The following is a 25301-nucleotide window of genomic DNA, read 5'->3' on the forward strand; positions in this document are numbered from 1 at the left end:
TAAAATAACAGTATCATAAGAGCTTTCGGGTAAGTCCCTTCATCAGATGATAAAACTACTAAAATCACTGAATCTAATTTAGTACATCATAACTAATGAGAATCAATAATTTACCCTCCTTTTTGCTAGAGCAAAAAAGCATCATCTTTCAAATTATTATTTCTTTTAAAAATGAATCTGGGTTGTGTCCCTACAACATTAGTTATATTCTCATCTGTCAACAGAATCCTCCAGTTATCTCTTATTATATTGCATATGCCACCTATATCACTACTGTATGTTAAACTTATTTTCAAACTTTTATTGCCATCGTGGGCTTGTACATTAGCCTTGTTAGAATGTTCTTTACCTCTGTGTAGCCATGGTTTAGCTGTTTTTCCTCTATATAATTTGCCGTTATCCAATTCCTTTTCTAGTAAATTTTTACTATAGCCCCTTGCTTGAAAGTTATCTTTCAAGGAGTCTATTTCCTGACTAAAGGAATTTTCATCCGTGCAGAGTCTAGATATTCTACAAATTTGTCCCTTGACTATATGTTTAAATACATATCTAGGATGCATGTTGTCAAACCTGAGCATACTATTAGTCCAACATGGCTTCCTGTATAATGATGTCTGTACTTCCCCATCTATCTTCCTGGTGATATGGACATCCAAGTATTCAATATCTGAACTGGAATAATTTAGTGAAAATCTGAAAAAACTTGTGGTGGACTCTGCAAATAATAGTAATTCAGATGCAGTGCCCCCTCACAGAAAGAGATCATCATGTACAAATCTATTATAAAACAAAAGTTTATCTTTCCAATCATGTGCTGCTTCAAATATCACCACATCTTCCCAACACGCCAGGACAAGGTTAGCAAGGTGAGCCCATAGCTCCAGTTGTCACCATTAATGGTAAAGTCATATATTCAAAAAGTGCACAAGTCATTGTCCAACATGGAGAGAACTGGGTTGACAGATCAGGAGTTATTGATATTCTTATATATACAACATCCTACTATCCCAGTTTTTAAAGCCTTACCAAAGATCCATAAGGATCCTAAGACACCACCCATGAGACCTACAGTATCAGGCAGGGGATGGGTTACAGAAAATATTTCTATCTGGTTGGAATGCACTCAGACCAGTGATGCAGGTCTTCCCTAGGATCTTAAAAGATGCTGCTAAATTCTTGGAATTATTGGGCATTTATTTATGAGAAAACAATGATATTTCTTATATGTTCATTACCTTGGACGTAAAAAACTTGTTTACTGTTATTGACAACCAGTATGGTATTACTGCTATAGAAGAAATACTAAATAGAAAAATGGACATACACTTACATGAAAATATCTGGTTATGTTCCTTATTACGATTAGTATTAGAGAATAATGTTTTCCTTTGTCAAGCAAGCTACTACTGCCAGAGACAGGGTATAGCTATGGGCAAACCTTGTGCTAACACATATGCTAAGCTTGTCCAGGCATACTGGGAAGATATGGCGATATCTGAAGCAGCACATGATTGGAAAGATAAACTTTTGTTTTATAATAGATTTGTAGATGATGTTTTCTTTCTCGGTGGGGGGGGGGGGGGGCACTGCATCTGAATTAGTATTATTCGTAGAATACTTAAGAGTCCACCACAAGTTTTTTTCAGATTTTCACTGAATTATTCCAGTTCAGATACTGAATACTTGGATGTCCGTATCACCAGGAAGGTAGATGGAGAAGTACAGACATCACTATATAGGAAGCCATGTTGGACTAATACCATGTTCAGTTTTGACAGCATGCATACTAGATATGTATTTCAACATATAGTCAAGGGACAAATTTGTAGAATAACTAGACTGCACGGATGAAAATTCCTTTAGTCGGGAAATAGACTCCTTGAAAAATAACTTTCAAGCAAGGGGCTATAGTAAAAATTTACTACAAAAGGAATTGGATAATGGCAAATTATATAGAGGAAAAACAGCTAAACCATGGCTACACAGACGTAAAGGTCTAACAAGGCTGACGTACAAGCCCACAATGGCAGTAAAAGTTTGAAAATAAGTTTAACATACAGTAGTGATACAGGTGGCATATGCAATATAATTAGAGACAACTGGAGGATTCTGTTGACAGATGAGAATATAACTAATCTTGTAGGGACAACCCAGATTCATTTTTAAAAGAAATAAGAATTTGAAAGACATTCTATGTCATGAACCCATGCATACCAAATTTAAAAGCAAAGGCATTAAGAAAAAAGGCACTTTTCCATGTCAACACTGCAAAGTCTGCAGGCACATCATACAAGGAAACTGCTTTATACATCCTAGGACCAACAATAGTTATTTTTTGAATATGTATGCTGATTGTAATACACAAAATGTTGTATATATTGCCAATTGCAAGAGTGCACTGTATATTATGCAGGAAAAACAAAGTGCAGCTAAAAGACAGAATTTTTAAACAGTTATCAGATATAAGGCTAGGAAAAGAACAAAATGCACTTTATAAGCATATAGAACTGCATAATGATCTTTTAGTTATGTACTCACCATAACTTTAGATGTTTGGGATCCATCTCGCCTACATTCTGTACTGATGGGTTCGGAGCCGATCCCTCGGCTCCGACTCAGCATGCTTATGCTATAGAGCGAGGCCTCTAATTGGCTGAGCTATCTTTATCCCAGGATGCACCACCACTAATCCCCCAGATCTTGTTTGTCCGCATTCATGCACACATGCACAACTTGTTTATATAACATTGTTAGATGTTTCAAGATGAAACAACAGGATTCGGACCTTCTGATATCCTCTGATCTCCAAGGAAGGGGGAAGGAGGGTGGGTTATTAGGAATGTAGTAGATGGATCCCAAACATCTAAAGTTATGGTGAGTACATAACTAAAAGATGTTATGTGATCCTATCTCGCCTACATTCTGTACTGATGGGACAGCGTCCTAGCACCTAAATCCCGGGTGGCTCATTGGAAAACACTCCTGAGCACTGTGGAACCAAATGAAGCTCGCCCTCTAGATGCCACATCTAATTTGTAGTGTGAAATAAAGGTGTGCGGGAAGACCATGTAGCCGCAGCACAAATGTCACTAATAGCAAGCTTAGAATGAAATGCTATCGAAGTAGCCATAGCCCTTGTAGAATGAGCTTTGACAGAGGCGGTAAGCTCTTTGTTAGAATAAAAATAAGCTTGAGTAATACAGTCCCTGATCCATTTGGCAATAGTGACCTTTGTGACAGCTTTGCCCAACTTATTGTCTGCAAAGGATACAAACAACTGATCTGTTTTCCTTGTTTGTTTGGTCCTGTCTAAATAAAACCTAACTGTCTGTGGACATCTAATGTGTGGAATATGAACTCCGCTTTGTTAGAGTATTTTGGGAAAAAAACTGGAAGCTCTAACGATTGTTGTAAGCAGAAACTAGAACAGACTTTAGGGACAAAGGAAGGATTTGGCCCGAGGGATACTCTGTCTTTGTGAAAAACCAAGTACGGGGGTTTTACTGACAAAGCCTGAAGTTCTGAAACTCTTCTGGCAGAAGTAATCGCCACCAGAAAGGCTGTTTTCCATGATAGAAACTTTAGATCACATGTAGCTGCCGGTTCAAAGAGGAAAGAAGTCAAGGCGCGTAACACTAAATCGAGATCCCATGGAGGTGCAGGATGAGAAATCGGAGGTCTTAATAGAGCAGCACCTTTCAAGAAGGTCTTACACAATCTGTTGCTCATTAAAGGAGGGTCCATGGATTCGTGAAAATTAGAAATTGCTGCCAATTGTACCTTGATGGTAGAAACTGAAGAGCCTTGATTGAAAAGAGAAGTCAGAAATTTTAGTACTTCTGCCACGGGAATAGAAATGGGGTCCAGGCCCCTGAGTTGAGCCCAAATAGCAAATCTCTTCCATTTGTTAGAATACAGTTTCTTCGTAGCAGACTTATGGGCCGAAGATAATATATGAACAACATCTGGATCCAATGTATGACTCCTGACTATCGTCGGAAGAGGAGGAGCCAAGCCGTCAATTTTAAGTGTGAAGGGACTGGTGGAATAGTCCCGACTGATGAACCAGTAGATCTGGGATCTGATCCAGGCACCATGGACCTCCCAGGGCATGTTTCCGAAGATAGGGAAACCACACTTGACGAGGCCAGTAAGGAGCAATTAAGATCATTTTGCTCCCCAAGAGAAATGCCTTTTGAATCACTCTGAGAAGGAGAGGAACTGGCGGGAAGGCATAAAGCAAGCCGGTGGGCCAAGGATGGACTAATGCGTCCATGGGGCTCTTCCCGGGAGCCAAGGTTAGGGAGAAGAATTCTTTGCACTTCGCATTCAGAGGAGTCGCGAAGAGGTCGCAACACGGAACTCCCCATTCGCTGAAAATCTGACTTGCAACTGTCATATTCAGAGACCATTCGTGAGGAGAGAGGATGATTCTGCTCAATCTGTCGGCTATCACATTGGACTTGCCCGGTATGTGAGTAGCCACTAGGAAGCGTTTGGTCGAGACCGCCCATTCCCAAACTCTCATGGCTTCTCTGCAAAGAGGATAGGATCTGGTCCCTCCCTGTTTATTCAGATACCAGACAACTGACATGTTGTCTGAGTGAACAGCAATTACGCCCTGAGGGAGATAATCGTGAAGGGCTTGAAGGGACAGAAGTACTGCCCTCATTTCTAAGATGTTGATATGAAGCAAAGTCTCTTCCGGATGCCATTTGCCTTGGACTGACCTGCCCAGGGAATGCCCCCCCCCCACCCCGCCTGGGAGGTGTCCGTGGTCAAAGTGGCCGCCGGAGGAGGTAGAACAAAGGGTCATCCCTGATCCAAGTTGGAGGGCACTAGCCACCAGCGAAGGTCCCGTCTGCAAGATTCCGTGATCCGTACAAGGTGACTGAGGGGGAGTTCCTGAAAGGACCACTGAGCTGAAAGAAGCCACTGGAGAATTCTCATGTGCAACCTTGCCAAGGGGACTAGAAGAACCGTGGCGGACATGGATCCTAGTAGCTGCAGGACCATTCTGGCTGGGGCTTTGGACCTGGGAAGTAAGGCTCGAACTTGAGTCTGTATGGTTTCTATTCTGTCTGTAGGTAGATAGACCCGCATTTGGTTTGAGTCTATCTCTACCCCTATGAATCTTATTCGTTGAGATGGCAGCAACACAGACTTTGGCCAATTGAAGGTGAAGGTGATTCCAAGGGAATCGCCCAGAGATATAGTGGCTTGTAGGCTCCGCAGAAGTAGAGGCTTGGAGGTGGCAGTTAGGAGCCAGTCGTCTAGATACGGAAACACCTGGAATCCTAGACTTCTCAGGTGAGCAGTCACGACTGCCAAGCACTTGGTGAACACCCTGGGGGCTGTGGTGAGACCAAAGGGCAGCGCACGGAACTGAAAATGACTGCCTCCTAGGCTGAAGCGCAGATGTCTCCTGGACGCTTGATGTACCATGATATGATAATACGCGTCCTTGAGATCTATGGAGCACATCCAAACACCTTTCTCCAGCAATGGGAGAATGGTTTGTAGGGTGACCATTCGGAACTTGGACTTTCTGACTGAACGGTTTAGGATGCTGAGGTCCAAAATGGGCCTCAAGTCCCCGGTCTTTTTTGGCACCAAAAAGAATCTTGAGTAAGTCCCTAATCCGATCTGGTCTGCGGGGACCGGTTGGATGACTCCTTTTTGCAGCAGCTTTGAAACTTCTGAGGCTGCGGTATCCCGTTGACTGGGTGGCGGGTCCGGGATTTTTTTGGACTGAGGGGGGTGGTGAGAGAATGGGATGGAGTAACCTCCGGCGATAATCCGAAGCACCCATCGGTCCTGGGTGATACCTTCCCAGGCCTTTAGGTGCTTCAAGAAATGACCCACGACTGGCTCCGGAGCAGCACAGCCGGGCAATCCCTCAGGGACTATGAAAGGCTGAAGAGCCACGAAAGGACTCGCGGTCTCCAGTGTTGCGAGGGCCTCTGCCGCCTCTGGGACGGCATCTTCCTGAAGAATTTCCCCCTCCTCTGCCTCTGGAAGGGGAATCCTCCTGCTGAGAGGGGTAAGACTTCTGAGATCTACGGAACCACATTTTCCCTCCTCTTTTAGCCTTGGGATAAGGCCGAAAGGGAGTGGAAAATCGTGCCCCTACGGCAGTCAGAGTCTTACCCTCCTGTTCACAGCGGGTTAGTGTGTCCTTTACCTTGGGTCCAAACAGGGAGGACCCATCAAAGGGGGCGTCGGCAAATGAAGACTTAAAGGCCTCCGCAAAATGACACAGGCGGAGCCAGGCTTGTCTCCGTAGAGCAACGCCTGTACCCACCGCTCTACTCGCCCCTTCGGCTGCATAAGAGATGAGCCTCATGGACGAGTTCGAAATGGACGACATTGTAGCCAGCTGAGAGCCAACCGTCTGGGCCAGCTCCTCAGGCAGGTTACCCAAGAGGGTATCGGATAGCTCCTTAATCAGATCCCTCTGAAATCTGGTAAAGTGCATAAGGTAGTTCAGGGACCTCAGTGTAAAGGCCGCTGAACTGAGGGTGCGCTTTCCGTACCGATCCATGCTCCTAGACTCCTTATTAGGAGGATGGACGGACGTAGAAGCCTCTGCTACATCTTGCTGGGTAGCAGATGCCACCATCAAAGCATCTACAGCCACACCTTTAGTTAGGAACTCTCTATCCGGGGGCGCCGAGAGAAATTTGTTCGGATGAGCAGGCACCGGTTCCACAGAGTCTGGGTGTTCCCACGCCCTCCGACAGATCAAATCCAAGAGCTCGTCGAAGGGCGGAGACACCCAGGAGGCGGAGGGCTGAGCCCCGAAGGCCTTCAGGAACACCGACTCATCAGCAGAGGGAGGTTTGGACTGCCAGCCGCCTCGTTGTTTTAGGGCTTCCAGGATGTCTGCAAAGGAGACATCATCCGAGGACGACTTAGGGGACCCCTCTGCATCATCGAGATCAGTGTCGGATGTCAGAGACTCATCAGGGGAGTCAACGTGCTTCCTCTTGCACGATCTCTTCCTGGGGGGTTCTTCCGAAGAGGCTTCAGAAGGACCTCCAGGAGGGGGAGAAACCCCAGTGGGGGTAACCTGAGGCCCAGGGGCTCCGCTGTCTAAGGACAGGGGGACTGCCAACGACCCAGTCTCCGTATGTAGGGAAGGAGCTGGGGAAACCGTGGAGGTAGCCAAGGAAGATTTGGCTAAAGCACTCCTCATAGCCCTGAAGGCGGGACCACCAGAATCCTGGGAGGGTCCCACATCCGTGGCCACGACAGTGGACGGCACTCCCGCCGCCGACGCACCAAGAGGGAGACTTGGGACCGAAAGCATCAATCCCGAAGCCTCCCCCCCAGGGCCGAAGGAAGAAGTCCGTGTACTGAACTCCGACCCAAGAGCCGGAGTTGGAGCAAGGGTCGGGCCCGACCCTAACACCTCCACAGGTTCCACCAGCACCGGCTCCAACTGTGCCGAAGCTGTTGGAGGAGGAACCACAGTAGGGGAGTGGACCATCGGCTCCGAAGCCAAATGTGCTGGAGCCGAAACTAGCTTTTGGAACACCGGAGACTGGAAGAGCCGAAGGAGCACCCTGTCGATGTCTGAATCAGACATCTTGGATGATCTAGAGGATACCGATCGGGCCCGAACCGATTTCTCCATCGGCTCAGAAGGGCTCGGGAACCGGCTCCGAATGGACTCAACAACTATCGGCTCCGAGGGAGGTTTCAAGGAAATTTCCCTCGGTGCCGATAAGGACTTCGGCTCCGAGGGGGAAGAGTCTGAGCCGGTAATCCTTATCGGCTCCAATATCAGTGGAGCCGATGAGGGTGACCCGCCTCTCGATGCCCCAGACCTCGGCTCCGAAACCAGAGGGGCCGAGGCTGGAGGCATCGAGGCAGACCGTTCCGACCTCGGCTCCGAAGTCCGTGGAGCCGATGGAGAAGTCTGCTTAGCTTTTTTGGCGGTCGGTTCCGACTGACTGGTCGGAGCCGACGCTTTCTTCTTTTTAGAAGGAGAAGGAGAGGAAGATAAAGCCTCCTCGAAGGAAGGCTTGATTAATCCCTTGAGGATTAATTTGTTTTTCCTCTCCTGGAGGACTCTGGAAGAGAATGCGTGGCACACACTACACGACTCTTGTAGGTGTTTAGCACCTAAGCAATAGACGCACGAGGAGTGGTCGTCCGTTATGGACATTTTAAAACCACACCTTGTGCACTTCTTAAACCCGGAGGGTTTGTGTTCTTTAGACATAACTGCTATGAGAAAAAACACTATACTTTAGTTGAATTCAACAACTTTAACAAATATAACAACAGTATATATATATATATATATATATATATATATATATATATATATATATATATATATATATATATTTTTTTTTTTTTTTTATAACTAAACAGTTAACAGACAAAAAAAAAAAGAGAGGGAGAGGGTCAAGACCCTCTAACTTAAACGGGTACTTGACCCAAGAAAGAAACACAAGCAGCAAAGTAACCGGGGAAGGCCCCTCTAACTAAAACGGGAAACCTTCCCTGACTAAAAAAATTACGAATTTACCAACAGAAATTCACCAATCATACAAATATAACAACAATAGCTGTTAAAACAGCTTTTGGGTTCAAAGTAAGGAAATTTGTGACAGGAAAAAGCCTAATAAATAGTACTTAGCCCAGCCAATGTTGAGACCACGTCTAAGCTTGATAGCGGCAAACGAGATCTGGGGGATTAGTGGTGGTGCATCCTGGGATAAAGATAGCTCAGCCAATTAGAGGCCTCGCTCTATAGCATAAGCATGCCGAGTCGGAGCCGAGGGATCGGCTCCGAACCCATCAGTACAGAATGTAGGCGAGATAGGATCACATAACATCATGTGTTTACATTTATGGTTACGTGTGTTGTAAATAGAAGTCAAAGATTGGGAGACTTAAAAAATGAAACTGAATACAAGGAGATGCAATGGATTCTTTGACTGGGAGCTGATAAAGCCCCAGGATTAAATGATGATGTCCCTTTAAAACCAGCTCTAGCAAAAAGGAGGGTAAATTATTTATTCTCATTGGTTGTGATGTACTACATTAGATACAATGATTTTAGTAGTTTTAGCATCTGATGAAGGGAATTACCCGAAAGCGCTTACAATACTGTTTTATTTTATTTTTTATTGTTTTAATAAAGTGAAGTTGCTTCATTTACAGTGTGGTAGTACTTGCCTTATATTTTGATTTATTTAATTACTAGATCTCAGAGATGGCTTGAAACAGGACTGCTTTCACTTAATAAAGAAGTTCACCATGTAAGCCTGAATGACAACACCTCAAATTTCGCCAAACTATTTTTTCTGAGTATGCTGATATTTATTTGCAGACAAACTAGGGAAACTACCAGTTGTGTATTCCATGAAGTCAGATCCAGAGATCAGCCCATTTATCAGACCACCACAGAAAGTTCCAGTAGCTATGCAGACCACAGTCAAAGCTGAGATAGACAAAATGGTGCAGCTTGGAGTAATTTGCCTAGTATAAAAACCTACTGAATGGGTATCCTCCATGGTAGTAGCTCATAAGAAAAGCTCAGATGATATCAGAATGAGTATTGATCCAAGAGATCTGACCAAAGCATTAAAAAGGCCTCATCATCCAATGCACACAGTCGAAGACATTGCTGCCCTCATGTCAAACACCACTGTTTTTCTATCTTGGATGCAGAGAGTTAATTTTGGCAAATTTTGTTTGACTGAAAATCTTCATTGTTAACCACATTTGGTATGCCATTTGGAAGACACAGATTTGAGAATGCCATCTGGAATAAATTCTGCCAGTGAAGTCTTTCAGCATGCTCAGGCTATCCATGTGCTATTAAAGTAGATGATATTCTAGTAGGAGGCAATGGTGAAGTCGAGCATGACAGAAACCTCAACAAAGTTCTGGAAAGAGCACTTCAAGTGAAACTTAAGCTGAATCCTCAGAAGTGCAAGTTCAGGCAATGAGAAGCTACTTATGTTGGGCACTTGTTTAGCAGTACTGGTTTATGACCAGATCCTTCCAAGTAATTCTCAAGATGCCAGCTCCGACAATGTCCAAGCCCTACAACGTTTTCTTGGCAAGGTCAATTATCTAGGCAAGTTCATTCCAGATTTAAGCCAACTTTCAGCACCATTACAAGAGCTGACACACAAAGATGTAATTTGGTCAAGGTCAGAACAGCACCAAAGAGTATTTGATGCCCTGAAACAGAAAACTGCTAACCCACCAACTCACAGGTATTACGATGTTCACAAACCAGTTACTCTTTCCTGTGATGCTTCTAAATTTGGTCTAGGTGCAGTCATTCTTCAAGAGGATACAGCAGTAGCCTATGCTTCGAGATTTCTTACCTAAACTGAGATGTAGTATGCCCAGACTGAGAAAAAGCTTTTGCAATTGTGTTTGCATGTTCAAAGTTCGATGATTATATTTATGGTCGACCTATCCAGATCGAAACTAATCATCACCCTTTAGTTACTATTTTGAGAAAGTCTATACATACAGCTCTTACCACACTGGAACGCATGATGCTCAAATTGCAGAAGTACAATTTCAATCTTGGTTTACAAGAAAGTCAAACTTCTTTATCTTGCTGACACTTTATCCAGATCACCCAGAAAAAACACAGAACAGCATAACAATGAGCAACTTGATTTTGAGGTCATGGAAGTGAGAAATCTTTCTTCAACAGATCTTGATGAGCTCAGAACTCACACAGCTTCAGATGCAATTCTCCTGAAGCTAAACCTCTATCAGCTGAGGACAGCCTTCAAAGTAATCTTGTTTACCAGTAGTAGTCCAGTAGTATGAGATTTTGTCTGACAATGGTATCATCATCAAAGGTTCTAAAGTGATTGTTCCAAAATCCTTGCAACAAGAGTACATTAAGATTCTGCATCAAGGCCACCCAGGAACAACTTCTTCTTCCAGCTTTTCCTGGTTAAGGGTCGCCACAGCGGAAAGTACAGTTTTGTACCTACCATAAATGTAGATGTTCGAGTGTTCACCCTGCTGCAGTCATCACACTTGGGTTATCCTGCCGTCATGCGGTCCCGCAGTCGGCCCGAATTCCAAAGTCTTGGTCCGGTGTCGGTTGCTTTCGCTTCTTCCCTGATGTCAGTGCGCCAGGGGTATACAAGAGGCATCCAAAACCATTTTCTTCAGTTTTTCTTGCCCCAGATGTCAGGTGCCCCCAATAGGTAGGCAAAAAAAAAAAATAAATAAAAAAAAAAATAAAAAAAATATATATATATATATATATATATGTATATATATATATATATATATATATATATATATATATATATATATATATATATCCCTTAGGCACAAGCAAAATACACCACAGAGGTATAGGATAGAGTGGTAGAGATAAGTTCAGCTAGTTCAGAGGGGATGGAGGGAGGGTAACCTGTACTGCAGCAGGGTGAACACTCGAACATCTACATTTATGGTAGGTACAAAACTGTACTATGTTCATCGTGTTACCCTGCTGCAGTCATCAAACTTAAGTTGAATCCCAAAGCTAAGGATGGGAGGTGGAGTCAGACAGGGTTAGAAGAAGCTAGTAAGCCCTGTAAAACTGCAGTGGCAAAACCAGCTCTAGTCTTAGAGTATAGAGGTAAGTGATAGTGTTTGGTGAAGGTGTGCACTGAACTCCAAGTAGCAGCTTCCAGAATATCCTTGGCTGGCACTCCCCTGAGAAAGGCTGCTGATGTAGCTATAGCCCTGGTGGAGTGGGACCTAATGTTAGCAGGTACTGGCTTCCCATGATGTATGTAGCAAAAACGTATGCAATGCTCTATCCATTTTGAAATGGTCTGTTTTGAGATAGCTTTTCCTTGTGATCCTGTAGCATAGGCTACAAAAAGCTGGTCAGTTTTTCTGAAAGCCTTAGTTTTATCCAAGTAGTAACGTAATTGCCTGTGAATGTCCAAAGAGTGCAGGAGTCTTTCTCCTTTGTTCTGGGGATTTGGGAAGAAGGTGGGCAAGTGAATGGTTTGGTTTAGGGCCACACTGGATACCACCTTTGGCAAAAAGGAAGGATTCGATTGTAGAGAGACTCTATCTTGATGAAAAATGATGAAAGGTTCCACTGCCATTAGTGCCTGTAGCTCTGAGACTCTTCTAGCTGAGGTTATTGCTAGTAGTAGGGCAGTTTTCCATGAAAGAAAGTTTAAGTCAGCTGAAAAAGCTGGTTCAAAGGGCGGCAGTGTAAGCTTTTCCAGAACAAAGTTGAGATCCCAAGTAGGCGTTGGAGTTCTCTTTGGCGGTCTTAAGTTCTTAGCCCCTCTGAGGAACTGTCTTAGGAGTGGATGTGAGAATAAAGGATAATCCGTTCTGTAATGAGCTGAAATTGCTGAGGCGTGGATCTTAATAGATGAAAAGGAAAGTCCTTTGTGTAAAATCTCAGTTAAGTATTGTAGAATCTGAGGGATGTTTGGATCAAGGGGGTTTAGGCCTTTAGCCTGGTTCCAGGTGCAAAATCTTTTCCATTTGTCTGAATAGGTTTTCCTGGTGCTGGGTCTCCTGGCCTCCAGAGTGACTTCCATAACAGATTTGGATAAAAGTGTTGGCTGGTTGTTTAGGTAATTTGCCATGCAGCCAGGTTTAAAGTCTTGAGCTGGCTGTGTAGAATCTGATGGTCTCGCTGGGTGAGCAGGTGAGGAATATGTGGCAAAATCCATGGTGGGCCGTAGGCCAAGTTCCTTAAAATTGGGTACCAATGCTGGCTTGGCCAGTCTGGTGCAACGAGTATCATTTGTGGCATCTCTAATCTGACTTTCAGCAGTACCTTTGCTAGAAGAGGTAGTGGAGGGAAGGCATACACTGTTAATGTTTTCCAACTGAATGAGAGGGCATCCACTTTCCAAGCTAGTGGATGGAAGGTCCTTGTGCAAAATTTTTGAAGTTGGTGGTTGTGGGGGCTTGCAAACAGATCTATGTCTGGGCGTCCCCATTTTTGAGCTATCATTGCAAATACTTGTGGATCTAGTTTCCATTTGTGTGGATCCATGATGTTTCTGCTTAGGTCGTCTGCCAATGTGTTTTTCTTTCCTGGCAGGAATTGTGCTTGTAACTGAACTTGTTAAGACAGTGCAGTGTTCCACAAGGTCATTGCTTGCCTGCACAGAGGTTAGGAATGCATGCCCCCTTGCTTATTTATGTACCACATGACTGTGGTATTGTCCGTCTTTATTACTAGTTGTCCTGGGTGTAGAAGGTCCTTGAAAGCTGTTAGGGCATTCTGTACTGCTAGCATTTCTTTTTGATTGATATGCAGATGCCTCTGATCTGTAGTCCATTTGCCCTGAATGCACTGCCCTGACATGTGTGCTCCCCAGGCATAGTCCGATGCATCTGTTGTCACAGTTTGCCTGGCTGTGGGTAAGGTGAAAGGCTGACCCTTGTTGAGGTGACATGCCTGTGCCCTCCATAGAAGCTCCTGTTGAAGGCAGGGAATGAGTGGTATCATTGTTTCCAAGCTGTGGCTGTGCTGAGTCCATACACTTTTCAGGTACCATTGTAATTTCCTCATATGTAGTTTTGCAAATGGTATTAGTAGTATGCAAGATGCCATGAATCCCAAGGCCTGCAGAATTTTTCTTGCAGGGAGTTGGGTCTTTGTTGCCATTATTCTGAAATATTGAGTCAGCTGTTGTTGCTCGTCTGGCATGAGATAAGCCATCTGGGCCGTTGTATTCAAGCTGGCACCCAGGAATATTATGTTTTGTGAGGGCACTAGTTTTGATTTCTTTTCGTTTACTGTGTACCCTGGGCAACTTAGAAGGTGTTTGACAAATGCCAGATGCTTTAAAAGAATGTCTTTGCTTTCTGCTTGAATAAGGCGGTCGTCCAGGTATGGGTATATTTGAATTCCTCTTTGTCTGCAGTATGGAATTACTGGTGTCAGGCATTTTGTGAAGACCCTGGGCGCAGTAGATAAGCCAAAGGGCAGTGCAGAGAATTGATAATGCGTTGAACCTGCAATGAAGCGGAGGTATCTTCTGCAATTTTGTCTGATAGGGACATGCAGGTATGCCTCCTTGAGGTCCAAAGTGACTAGCCAAGCATTCTTGCCCAGCATGGGAAGAAGCTGCTGTAGTGTTAGCATCTTGAATTTTGGTACTTGCAGATAGGTGTTCAGAGCTGAAAGATCCAGAATGGGTTTCCATGCTTTGTCCTTTCTTGGGACTAGGAAGAGTCTTGAGTAAAATCCTTGTCCTTGCTCCTGTGTAGGTACCTGTTGAATGGCTCATGTTCATGAGAGCTGTAATTTGTTTTTGTGCCTCTGCCCATTGATTTGGTGGCAGGTTTGGCATTCCTTTGATCCTTGGCAAGGTATGAAAGTGGAATCTGTATCCTTGAGAGACAATGTTTAGAACCCATTTGTCTTTTGCGATGATGTGCCAGTTGTCTGCAAAAATGCTAGTTTTCCTCCCAAGGGAGTTGCCAGGAGAGATTTGCTTGGTAGTTTGAGGATAGAGTCATTGTGTTTTTCTTCTGCTAGCTTGGGGCCTGTCTTCACCTCCCTTCTGGGTAGAAGAACCCCATTGGCGAGGTTTGTAAGGGCCCTGTGACTGACCTCTGCCCCTTAGGCGTCTGTATTTGCCCCTCTGTGATCTGTCTGAAGCTGGAAAGGACCAGTTTTTTGTTGGCCAATTTCTGCTGAAACGAGGGGATTGTACCTGTAAAAAATCCTTGACTGTTTGCATAGACTTTGCCTTATCCTCCATTTTCTTTAAAGCCTCTTCTGCTTTGACACCAAATAGTACATACTGCTGTAAAGGTGCATCCAATAATTTTGCTTTAACATGGTCAGGGAGGGTTTGTTCTTTTAACCAAGCATGTCTACGTATGACAGAGCCAGTAACAGCTGCTCTACAAGAAGCTTCCAATGAATCACATCCGCATTTGAAAGTATGTTTGCCCACCTGTTCATCTGCATGCAACAGATCCTGCATTTCCTTGAATTCAGGCAGTTCTGAATGTGTGCTCATTTTTTGTTTTAACTGAGACATTAGGAATTGTTGATATTTTAACATGTGAAACTGGTAATTTAATGCTCTCATAGCCAGAGTAGCTGAGGTGTATATTTTCTTTCCTCATCTATCTAGGGCTCTGGAATCCCTTTCAGAGGGCACAGGGTTTTTAGCCATAGAAGCTTTTGCTCCCTTAGGACCCTGAGAAATAGTTTCTGGGTCCGCTACAAGGCTTTTATAAAGGAATTTGTGCGAGTCAGGTACTCTGTAGTATCTGTCTTGTTTGGCTGGAGCAGGAGGAAGAGAGTCTGGATTTAAACTAGACTCCAAGTAAACATCATCCACAATATCTAGAACAGGAAGGATAGCAAGAGGTCTGTGCTGGGGTAGTAAAAGGAACTCTCGAAGCCTTTTCTTAGAATCTGAGTAATCCTGGCCTTCCCAGTGGAAATGTTCCCTCATGGTATGTAAAGTTTCCCCAAAAGAGTAGTCTTCAGGGGGAGATGCTGCGGGAATAGAGTCTTCAGCATCAGAATCTTCATAAGTTGGAAAAGAGTAATCCTGTTCCTCAGAAGAATCTGAGAGAGAAACCTGGTCAGAGGATGCATAATCCTCCTCTTGTCTTGGTCTTTTATCAGGAGGGGGATGGGAACCCCTGATAAGGGTAATCAAATCTTCAGCCATCTTAAGCATCTGTTTCTTAGGCATGGGGCCTTGATCTGTAGACTGAAGACATCTTCTGTAACCGAAGGTGTTTCCATAGCACTGGTGTCTAGTTCTGCTCCGGTGTCGGTAGATGGCTGCGTCAGCCTAGAAGACTCCGCATGGGAATCCGCAGCTGTCTGGGGTTCCAGCTCAGCGGTCGTCAGGGGCTGCGTAGGCACCTCACTGAAAACCGGAAAACCAGCGACAGGCCCAGCTGAGGCCTCGGTGTCTGACTTATTCCTAGGCTGTCTGTCCTTATCCTTGCGTTTTTTATGAATGGCGGTCGTCGGCTGCTCCGACGGCATGACAGAATTAAATTTCTACCAAAGTAATGTCATGCGAAGTCAAAACGGCATTTGATAGTTCGTTTATTAATCTTAGCGCAAAACCGACAACCTGTGACATCGTGGTCTGGGCCGAGGCATGGAATACAATAGGAATGGAAGTCCTTATGAGGTATTTGCTTCCCACAAGAAATGCAATTGTTAACTTTTTCGGACATCGACTGAGGCAAGAAAATGTTCCCCAACGGGGTACTTAGCTTTATTGAAGACTTCGGACTGAAAATCTCAGGTATCGGCTGACCGGCACTTGCGAACTGCTTCGGCTTCGGCCACCGCGCGGCAAGAAAGACTGAAGAAAATGGCGTTGGATGCCTCTTATATACCCCTGGCGCACTGACGTCAGGGAAGAAGCAACAGCAACCGACGCCGGACCAAGACTTTGGAATTCGGGCCGACTGCGGGACCGCCTGACGGCAGGATAACCCAAGTGTGATGACTGCAGCAGGGTAACACGATGAACATCACCTGTCCGCTCATGACTGGCAGTGGAGTTTTACTGGGTTGAGTTGCAAGATTCTGATGAAGTCTCCGGTTTGGGAGACGAAAGCGCTCAACAAATTGATATATGGAAGTGTTCTTTCCTATTTATATGTGATACAGTCGTATTGGATTGTCTTTTAACTTTGGGTTATTAAACTTTAAAACTTTCACTTTGGTCGTATTGCCTGAATTTACAGCTGCTTATTTTGGATGTACTGCCTGAAATTTGGACAGCCTTTTATTGTACCGGATTCTGCTTTTTTACTGTGGTTAGAGATTAACCTACTTCTCAATCTAACTTCCGGTACCGTCATTACTAATATGAAGAGACATTTTTCTGTCCATGGTAGTACACACAGAGTTATTTTGGACAATGGTGCACAGTTTACAAGTCAGCAGCTCAAGAAGATCAATGTGTGTGATGTACTTTTAAGAAGCATTCCAGTCAGTGGGCACGTGCATATAAGTACTGAGCATGTGCAAGCAAGAGTGCCATTTTGAGTGAGCAGCCAGAGTGAGAGCATGCAAGTATGTAGTCAGTCAGTTAGATAGTTTAAGTTCAATGTTCCTGCCATGCATCCTGATGTGTCTGCATGCAATAGACTACTTAAATGAACACCCATCTCTCAATGTCTTCTTAATGTACACACGATGAGCAACGATAGATATTTGAAATAACATTGTGATCTACATACTCCTGTTTGTACTATTTTTTGTTTTTCCAAAAAAGTTATGCTTGCTGTATCTTTGCTGCATTCCCTTATGGTTCAGGAGGTGGCTGAAAAGGGTAATGCACTGGCCTGCTAACCTAGTTAACAAATTTAAAATAAAAATCAATAAATAAATATTTAGTTTAAAAACAAAGCAAAATGACACATAACCACGGGCAAACTTAACACTGCTCCAAAAAATAATAAATAATATAACAATAACAACAAAAGAAGCAGTGAATGAACCACGCAGTCCATAAAATAGCTGACTCATAAAACGAAAAATATAGCAAATTTATTCTCATGTTTTTTAATTGTTTATTATGACAACATTTGGAAGAAGATGTGATTGGATGTTGAGTAGGATTTAAATGTTTTCTATCTGCATGCTGTTTTTTATGGTCTGATGAAACTACTATGTTGAAAGCCCTTACAGTTAATAAATCTGCTATATTGTTCGTTTTATGAGTCAGCTATTTTGTGGACTGTGTGGTTCGTTCACTGCTTCTTTCGTTGTTATTGTAATATTCAGTTTAAAGCGTGCTAATAACTTCAGACTAAAAATCCTAAACACTACAAAGACGTTTGTTAACATAACATAAAAAGATCCAGTTAACAGAGAGTTTACTATAACTCAAGCAACCAACAAGAAAGAAAAGGGAAAAAAAAAAAAAAAAATATATATATATATATATATATATATATATATATATATATATATATGTGTGTTGCACTTTCTGTCACCCCCTCCCCCAGAAACATACCTTACTTTTTTTTTAGTTTTAAAAAGGAAGACCGAAATAAATCCCTCTCTCCCCAACCTGACAAGTCAAACCAAACAAATAGTATAGGGTACAGTATTAGTCAGGCCTATTTTTAATGGTAACACTCAAGCAACCAGAAGCTACAATTCATTGTTTACTGTATTAAACTTAACTCTAGCAATCAGACATATTATTCACTTACTTTGCACTTCTCTTCATATTCTCTTCTTGTTTCTGCAAGTTGTTCTTCTGCCTCCATCAACGCATCTTTTAGAATGTCCACTTGATACATAAGGGTGGCCTTATCATTGTCTAGTTGAGCATTGGACACCATAGCCTTTTTATACTTCTCTTCTACCTCTGCTAGTGAATCCTGCATTTTTTGGCAATGATGCAATTCAAGAATAATAATAAGAATACAAAAAGAAAGAAAAACATTCATGGTTAGCAGGTCTTTCTTAATACCAACTTCAGAAGTGTCTGAGCATGTCAAAACAAAAGCGACTTTCTTAAAAATGACAAATGGCTGAAGAAGCAATACTTGTAAGGGAAAAATCAGAATTTGTTAAAAAAATATATATATATATAAATATATATATAAAATGTACACACACACACAATTACCGACATCTTTGTTAAGACAGACATTTTGCAAATTCCCAATTATACCATTTTGATTTAGTGAGTTGTCATGAACACTCCTAAGGAAAAGGTCTCAGACATAGAGATGTATTCAGCAGGAAACTGCTGAAGGTTAGGAAGGCTAACTGTGACAGTAAAAACATTAGAGACGGCATCTGAAATACCACATCACTGACCAATACAGCCCAGTGACTAAGGATGGTGGGAGGAGAGGGGTCCAGGACTACTCAACCCGCCTGAACTATGCACTCGCAATCTGGCGTGTTGCACATATGTGTCTCTGTACTTTGGTCTGTCAGTACCAACTATGACACAGGACAAGAATAGCCGCAGCACAGTGCATGAACATCTCCATGCACATGACAAGCTGCATACCTATACATCACTTAACCCTGGAGGAAAGAACACAGAAAGAATAGTTGTGTACAATCTTACCATAACCACAGATGTCCTTCTCTTCTATGTTGCAGTATTATTTACATATGGGAGATCCTCCACCCAAGCGACCCAACATCCGGTCAGCACACAACAGCTTTTAGCTACTTCAGGTATGTGGGACGTCGCATGTATGGCCTGGCAAACAGCCATAAAAGGACATCCATACGTACAATCCTCAGAACTGAAATGCCCCAGGAGGAACACTAGTGCAAGGAAAGAAAATAATCTGTCATCCAAGTAATAAAAGCAAGATATGGGGGAAGGAGAGAGGGACAGAATACTGCAACATAGAAGTGGAGGGTGTCTATGGTTATGATAAGATTTTGCACAACTATTCTATGTCCTTCTATTCAATGCTGCAGTATTCTTTACAAGTGGGAGAATCTTCTTCTTCTCTTTTGCCTGTTCCCATGGGAGAATATCAAAGCTTAATAAAAACCCTGGGAGGAGGAAGTAACAGAGCAGTATTTTACAAAGCCATGAAGAATGACTCTAGCAAACCCAGCCCTGGATCTAGAAATGCTATCCAGCTTGTAATGCTTGGTGAAAGTGTGAACAGAAGACCAAGTATCAGCCTCTAAAATGGTGTTAGTATCCAAACCCTTAAAGAAAGCACCTGAGGAAGTCACAGACCTAGTGGAGTGAGACTTAACAGGAAGTCTCCTACCATAAAACACACAAAACAAAACTGCCTTAGAAATCCAAGAGGAAATTGTCTGTTTGGAAATTCTGAGAACCTTAGCTTTATCCAAATACAATCTGAGTTGTCTGTGCACATCCGAGGTGTGCAAGATCCTCCCACTGGAGGACTGAGAAGGAAAGAAAGTGGGAACTGAATAGATTAAGAGACAACTCTTTCACCACCTTGGGCATAAAGGAAGGATTAGTACACAAAGAAAACCCCATCCTTATGAAAAACAAGAAAAGGTGGAGAAGCCATCAAGGTTTGAATCCCAGAAACCCTCCTAGCAGAGGTTAAAGCTCGCAGAACTGTTTTCCAAGTACAAAACAAGCTGAAGCTCCAAGTTCAAAAGAGGCTGCAGTTAGCGAAGACACAATTCAAATCCCAAGGAGGTGGAACTGGTTTCCTGGGAGGTTTAATGTAAAGGATGCCTTTAAGGAAAAAGTTTTACTTCCAATCTGGAAGCCAAAGGTGGAAATAATGGCAGACAGGCAGAAATGGCTGACAAGTGAACTTTCACTGAAGAATAAGCCAAACCACTCAAGTAACTCACAAGTAGGAAAGAACGACTGGGACATCCACTGAAGACGGATCCAGATTACATGAGAAACACCAAGCAGAATATCTCTTCCCTGTTGACAAGTAAGACTTTCTAGTACTGGGTTTCCTGACCTCCTGCATAACCCTAAGCACATCCTCAGAAAAAAGGTGTCTGAAAGGAATCAGTTTATCACCCACGTCAGTTGTAAAGTTGACAGATGTGGATGGAGTATGGAGTAGAGATCCCAGATTTGGATGAAGTGGAGATCCCGTGTCCTGTGTGAGAAGATTCACTCAGAGGTAACATGTGATGACTGACCTTGGCTAAATGCAGAAGAGAGAACCAGTGCCGTCTTGCCCAGAAGGCAGTCACCAGCAAGATTTTTGGTTGGTCCTGCTGAATTCTGAGCACAACTTTTTTGAATGAGAGGAAAGAGGGGGAATGCATAGATCAACATCCTCTTCCATGAAAAATGTATGACATCCAACTTCCAAGCCAGATGATCTGGTACTTTGGCACAAAAAAAAAAGTTGTTCTCTGTTCAGAGGGGAGGCAAAAAGATCCACTAGAGGAGTACCCCACGGATGGACCAAGTCTAGAAAACACATCACCGTGAAGCATCCATTTGTAGAATTGAGTCATGGGCTGTTTAGAGTGTCTGCCGCAAGGTTTTGGGTGGATGGGATGTAAACTGCTTGAAGAGTCGCAAAGTACTGAACTGCCAAGTCCCATGCCAAGAGAGCTAACCTGCAAAAAAGGTATGACTTTCTCCCACCCTGCTTGTTTACATAAGCAAAGGACTGTGGTGTTTGGTGTTGACTGTAAATACTTTCAGAGGGCCTGAATGAAAGAGGGGATGGAAAGCCTGAAGAGATAGAATGAGAGCCCTCATTTCCTTGATGTTGATATGCTCTTTTCTTTGTGAAAGAGACCAGAGACCCTACACCTTTTTTGACGCAAAAGTTGCCCCCCAACCTATGTCTGAGGCATCTGTGAACAACTCGAGTTGGCTTAGGAAGATGAAGGAGAAGACCTGGATTCAGAGAAAATTGCTATAGCCACCAAAGCAGCTCTGATTTTAGGCATGGGGGAAAAACGGAGTACAAACTCCAGAGGGTGGGCATGCTGCATCCAAACAGATTTTAGGTACTACTGAAATTTCCTCATGTGATGTTTTGCAAGTGGCAGCATAGGTATTGTGGATGTCATAAACCCGAAAAGTCTCAAACTCCCTGGAAGCAATGGAGGGAAGAGGCAGAAGACTGCAGAAGGAAGTGTGACCAAGAATTTTTTCTGGTGGAAAAAAAGCCATATTGAGATCTGTTCATAGTCTGGACGCTAGGAAAATATGATCCTGAGAAGGTGGGAAAATGATTTTTTGAAATTTATGGTGAACCCCAAGCTTTGCAGGAGAGAAATGGCAAAATGCAGATTCTGAATCAACTGTTCTGAGACAGAAGTCAAAAAAGATAATCCAGGTATGGCTATACCTGAATTCCTCTGACCCTGAGAAAAACAATCACAGGGCCAAAGCACTTTGTGAATACCCTTGGGGCAGTGGAATGACCAAAGGGCAAGGCAGAGAACTGAAAGTGCAAAGAAGCCACAGAGAAACTTAAAAATTTCCTATAAAGAGAATGGATAGCTGTGTGAAGGTAGGCATCCTTGATGTCCAGAAAAACCAAGTAAGCCTGAGGAGGAATCAAAGGAAACAAAATCTGTAAAGATAACATGCAGAAAGTTGGTACTTTTAGAAAGGTGTTTAAATGGGAAAGGTCCAACATTGGTCTCAAGTACAGTCTTTTCTGGGGATGAGAAACATTCTTGAATAAAAGGCCCTGCTTCTCTGGCCCCGAGACATATGGTGAATTGTACCTTGAGAAAGTAATTCCCTGAACCTGTGAAAATAAATCCAACTGGTTTTGTAGGGGATTGAGAAACACCCACGAAAGGAAGAAGTTTTTTTCCAAGACATGAAATATCCATGTTGGATAATAGAAAGAACCCAGGAATCCTGAGTTATACTTGTCCATGCTGGAAAACAGAGGGATAGACTAAGAGAAAGAGGAGTAAGATTTGTAAGCGGTTGGTAGTCATAGACTACCTGGCCTGGTTGGAAAGGGTTGCCAAGATGAGGGACCTGAAACAGTAGTCTTAGGCTGTGGAGGTCTTCTTAGATCTAGAACAAACAGCAGCAGAAGAAGCCGGTCACATCTGTTTCCTAACAAAGGAAGTCTCAGAAGGAAGATTTCGGTGGAATTTTGGGGCAAGAGACACAAAAAATGTGCTTTAAGTCTTGAAGTTCCTTTTCCTTTTCTTGTAAGGACTTAAATAAATCTGCAGCTGCAGTACCAAACAGAGCAGTGTTATCCAGAGGTGCATCCATCAATTTTGCTTTGATGTCACCTGGAAGTGGTTGACGCCTCAAGCAAAATTACCTTCTAAGGACAAAGCCAGAAACAGCTGCTCTAGATGATGCTTCAACTGCATCATAACTGCATTTAATGGAGTGTCCAGCCAGTTGAGAAGAAGGTGAAGGGGCATAACCTGATTTTTAGGTCAGAGTCTAGAAGCTGTGAAATGGCTTGAGAAACCTGTGAAAGAAGGGCCAAGAAATACCTTGACATCTGTGTTTGATAGTTTATAGTTCTGAAAGCCAAGATGGCAGAAGTGTCTATACCTTCTTACCTAGTGTTTCCATTATCTTACTCTCCTTATCTGAAAAAAGAAGCTTAGAAGATGGTAACAACCTACAGGATTTGTCAGAAGCAATGTTTACAACAGATGGATCAGCTGAAGGTCTTTTATAAAGGAATCTGCAGTCATCAGGCACCTTTTAAAACCTGTCAGGCCTTTTAGGAGCAACAGCTTGTGAATATGGGGTCTTAGAAGCAGAGGAGAAAGCATCCAAAATGCAGGCAAAACCGTTGGCACAGCAGGAGGAGGAAGAGATTTCATTTGTAGGTCAGAATACCTTTTTCGCACCTCGGAGACCCGAGAGCAGTCTCATTTAAAAAAAATTGCTCATATTATTAATGGTCTCCCCAAAAGAAATCTCTTCCAAAGGAGAATCTGTACCACTGGATTCCTCCTCTGAGGAAGCATATTCTAAAGGGGAAGTAATTTGGCCATAGTATGCCAAGGAATCCTCATCAGATGAAGAGTCATCATCAGAGAACTCCTGTTCCCTAAGTAAATGAGGGGAAAAGAAACAGCAGTAGAAGCCTTAAGAGCCATCAAAGCCTTTAATCAACCCCTGAGAGAATGTATCCCAGTCAGACTGTGGAAAGGTAGGGGCCTGAGAATGCTTGTTTTTTTGTTTTTTCTTAACATGCAATTTCTACATAAGTAGAAGAACCCAAAGTGTTTCTGCCATTTCACACTGAGCTAATCAGAGGAAGGGCACTCAGCAAACCCTGATCTGTGATATATAACATTAAGTATCCTGTTTTTTGCTTATTTTTACGAGTTATTTAAAGCTCTTTTGTCTGTTGCACACTTTTCTAGCTTGTTTCACTGTGTGTGAGGTATTAACTGGAAATTTTCTAAATTTGTTAAGCACCTGTTTGGGTTTATTTATTCTGATTTTTGTCTCCCACCCTCCCTCCCTATTATACTTGGTGGCTTTGCAGTTGCCCTCCCCTACTGTAAATTTGATCTGGGACACTCATAGTTTAGTGTCATTACCTCATTATACCTAATACAGGGAGAACATTTGAGAAGGCCAACTCACTTAGTTCTTAACCTTGAGTTATCTTCTGCTCCTCCTTACTCCCTTTTCCACTTGGCAAAAAAAAAATTATAAGCTTGTTTCCTGCCTTTCCTTAAGTAGTCTAGTCCAGATAAAGATTTGCTGTATCCAGGACTGTTTGTAAGCCTCTGAGCCCCTGCCGCTTAGTTAGGATTAAACTACTCCCGGCGCCATAAAGTCTGCTGTTCAAATTTTCCCTTAGAACTAGCCAGTTTTTTAGTTTTAGCACTCAAATCTGTTTCTTTCAGCTCAGCACTTGTTCAGAACTCATAAGCACTAAATAAGCTACGAGTTACTACAGCACTCGACTTTCCTTACTTGTCTAGAGGAAAACAGGTTTTAGTACTTAATAAATAAGCACCTATCCAAGCATGCCTAAAGGTCAGCTCCCTTTGTTTTCTCCTGTCTACCTGAAGAATCTGGGAATCTTGGGGCAATGCAGCAATTGCCTGATGTACACAGACAACCCTCTCCTCCTACCACCCAACACTAAAACCTGTGAGAGATGCACTTATGTAGCCAAACTGGAAGCAAAGCTCTCTTCACCCAAGACTGGACTAGACAGTCAAGAGGAGAGGGTAAACACTTGCACCACACCACAGTCATCACATAGTCCCTCAAAACCTACACCATTAAAACACACACACAGAAACACAAAACACACACCTACATTCGCGGAGGGTCCCAATAAAAATTTGTCCAAGCAACAGGGACCTCCAAAGCAGAAAGGCAAGCAACCTCCACCCCCCAACACAACCCAAATGACACATATCCCACAAACTCAGCGTGCCACTCAACCACAGCCCATAAGGCATAGCAACATTCCCAACACTCTAGTCATAGGTGACTCTACAGTCAGGCACACTGATGTTCCACTCACCAGGCTAAACAAGGAGAAAGTTACTGTCAGCTGCCTGTTGGGTGCCAGGATCCGCCACATAATGCATGCACTGAGGTCACTCCACAACAAGTATAAATATGACTCTGTCATTGCCCATGTTACTGTGAATGACTTGAGATTTACCTCCCTGGACTACATGAAAAGATACATGGAGAAGCTGTCCGATCTTGTAGCCCAGTCAGGTCTGATCCTAGCCCTGAGTAGCATCCTGCCATCACCCAGAATGATACCACAGTACAAGGACAAAATGATTGACTTCAACAATTGGCCACGCTACTGGTTTCATTCTAAGGGGATCCAGTATCTGTCTGCCTGGGATGACATGATCGACAGACCATGATGCTTTGTCAGAA

General features: G+C 43.2%; 1 protein-coding gene across 1 annotated transcript in view; it reads right to left on the reverse strand.

The window, feature by feature from the left end:
• The window catches only part of LOC122792731 (cingulin-like), a 1533502-nt gene that overhangs the window by 373778 nt on the left and 1134423 nt on the right, over positions 1–25301 (reverse strand). The window contains exon 16 of the mRNA XM_044060313.1: positions 18196–18366. Coding sequence (XP_043916248.1) covers positions 18196–18366 — 171 coding nt within the window. The remainder of the gene's footprint in view (positions 1–18195; positions 18367–25301) is intronic.

The sequence above is a fragment of the Protopterus annectens genome, chromosome 2.part0 (assembly GCF_019279795.1).
Source record: "Protopterus annectens isolate FY-2018-M chromosome 2.part0, PAN1.0, whole genome shotgun sequence".
In the NCBI taxonomy this organism is placed as follows: Eukaryota; Metazoa; Chordata; order Ceratodontiformes; family Protopteridae; genus Protopterus; species Protopterus annectens.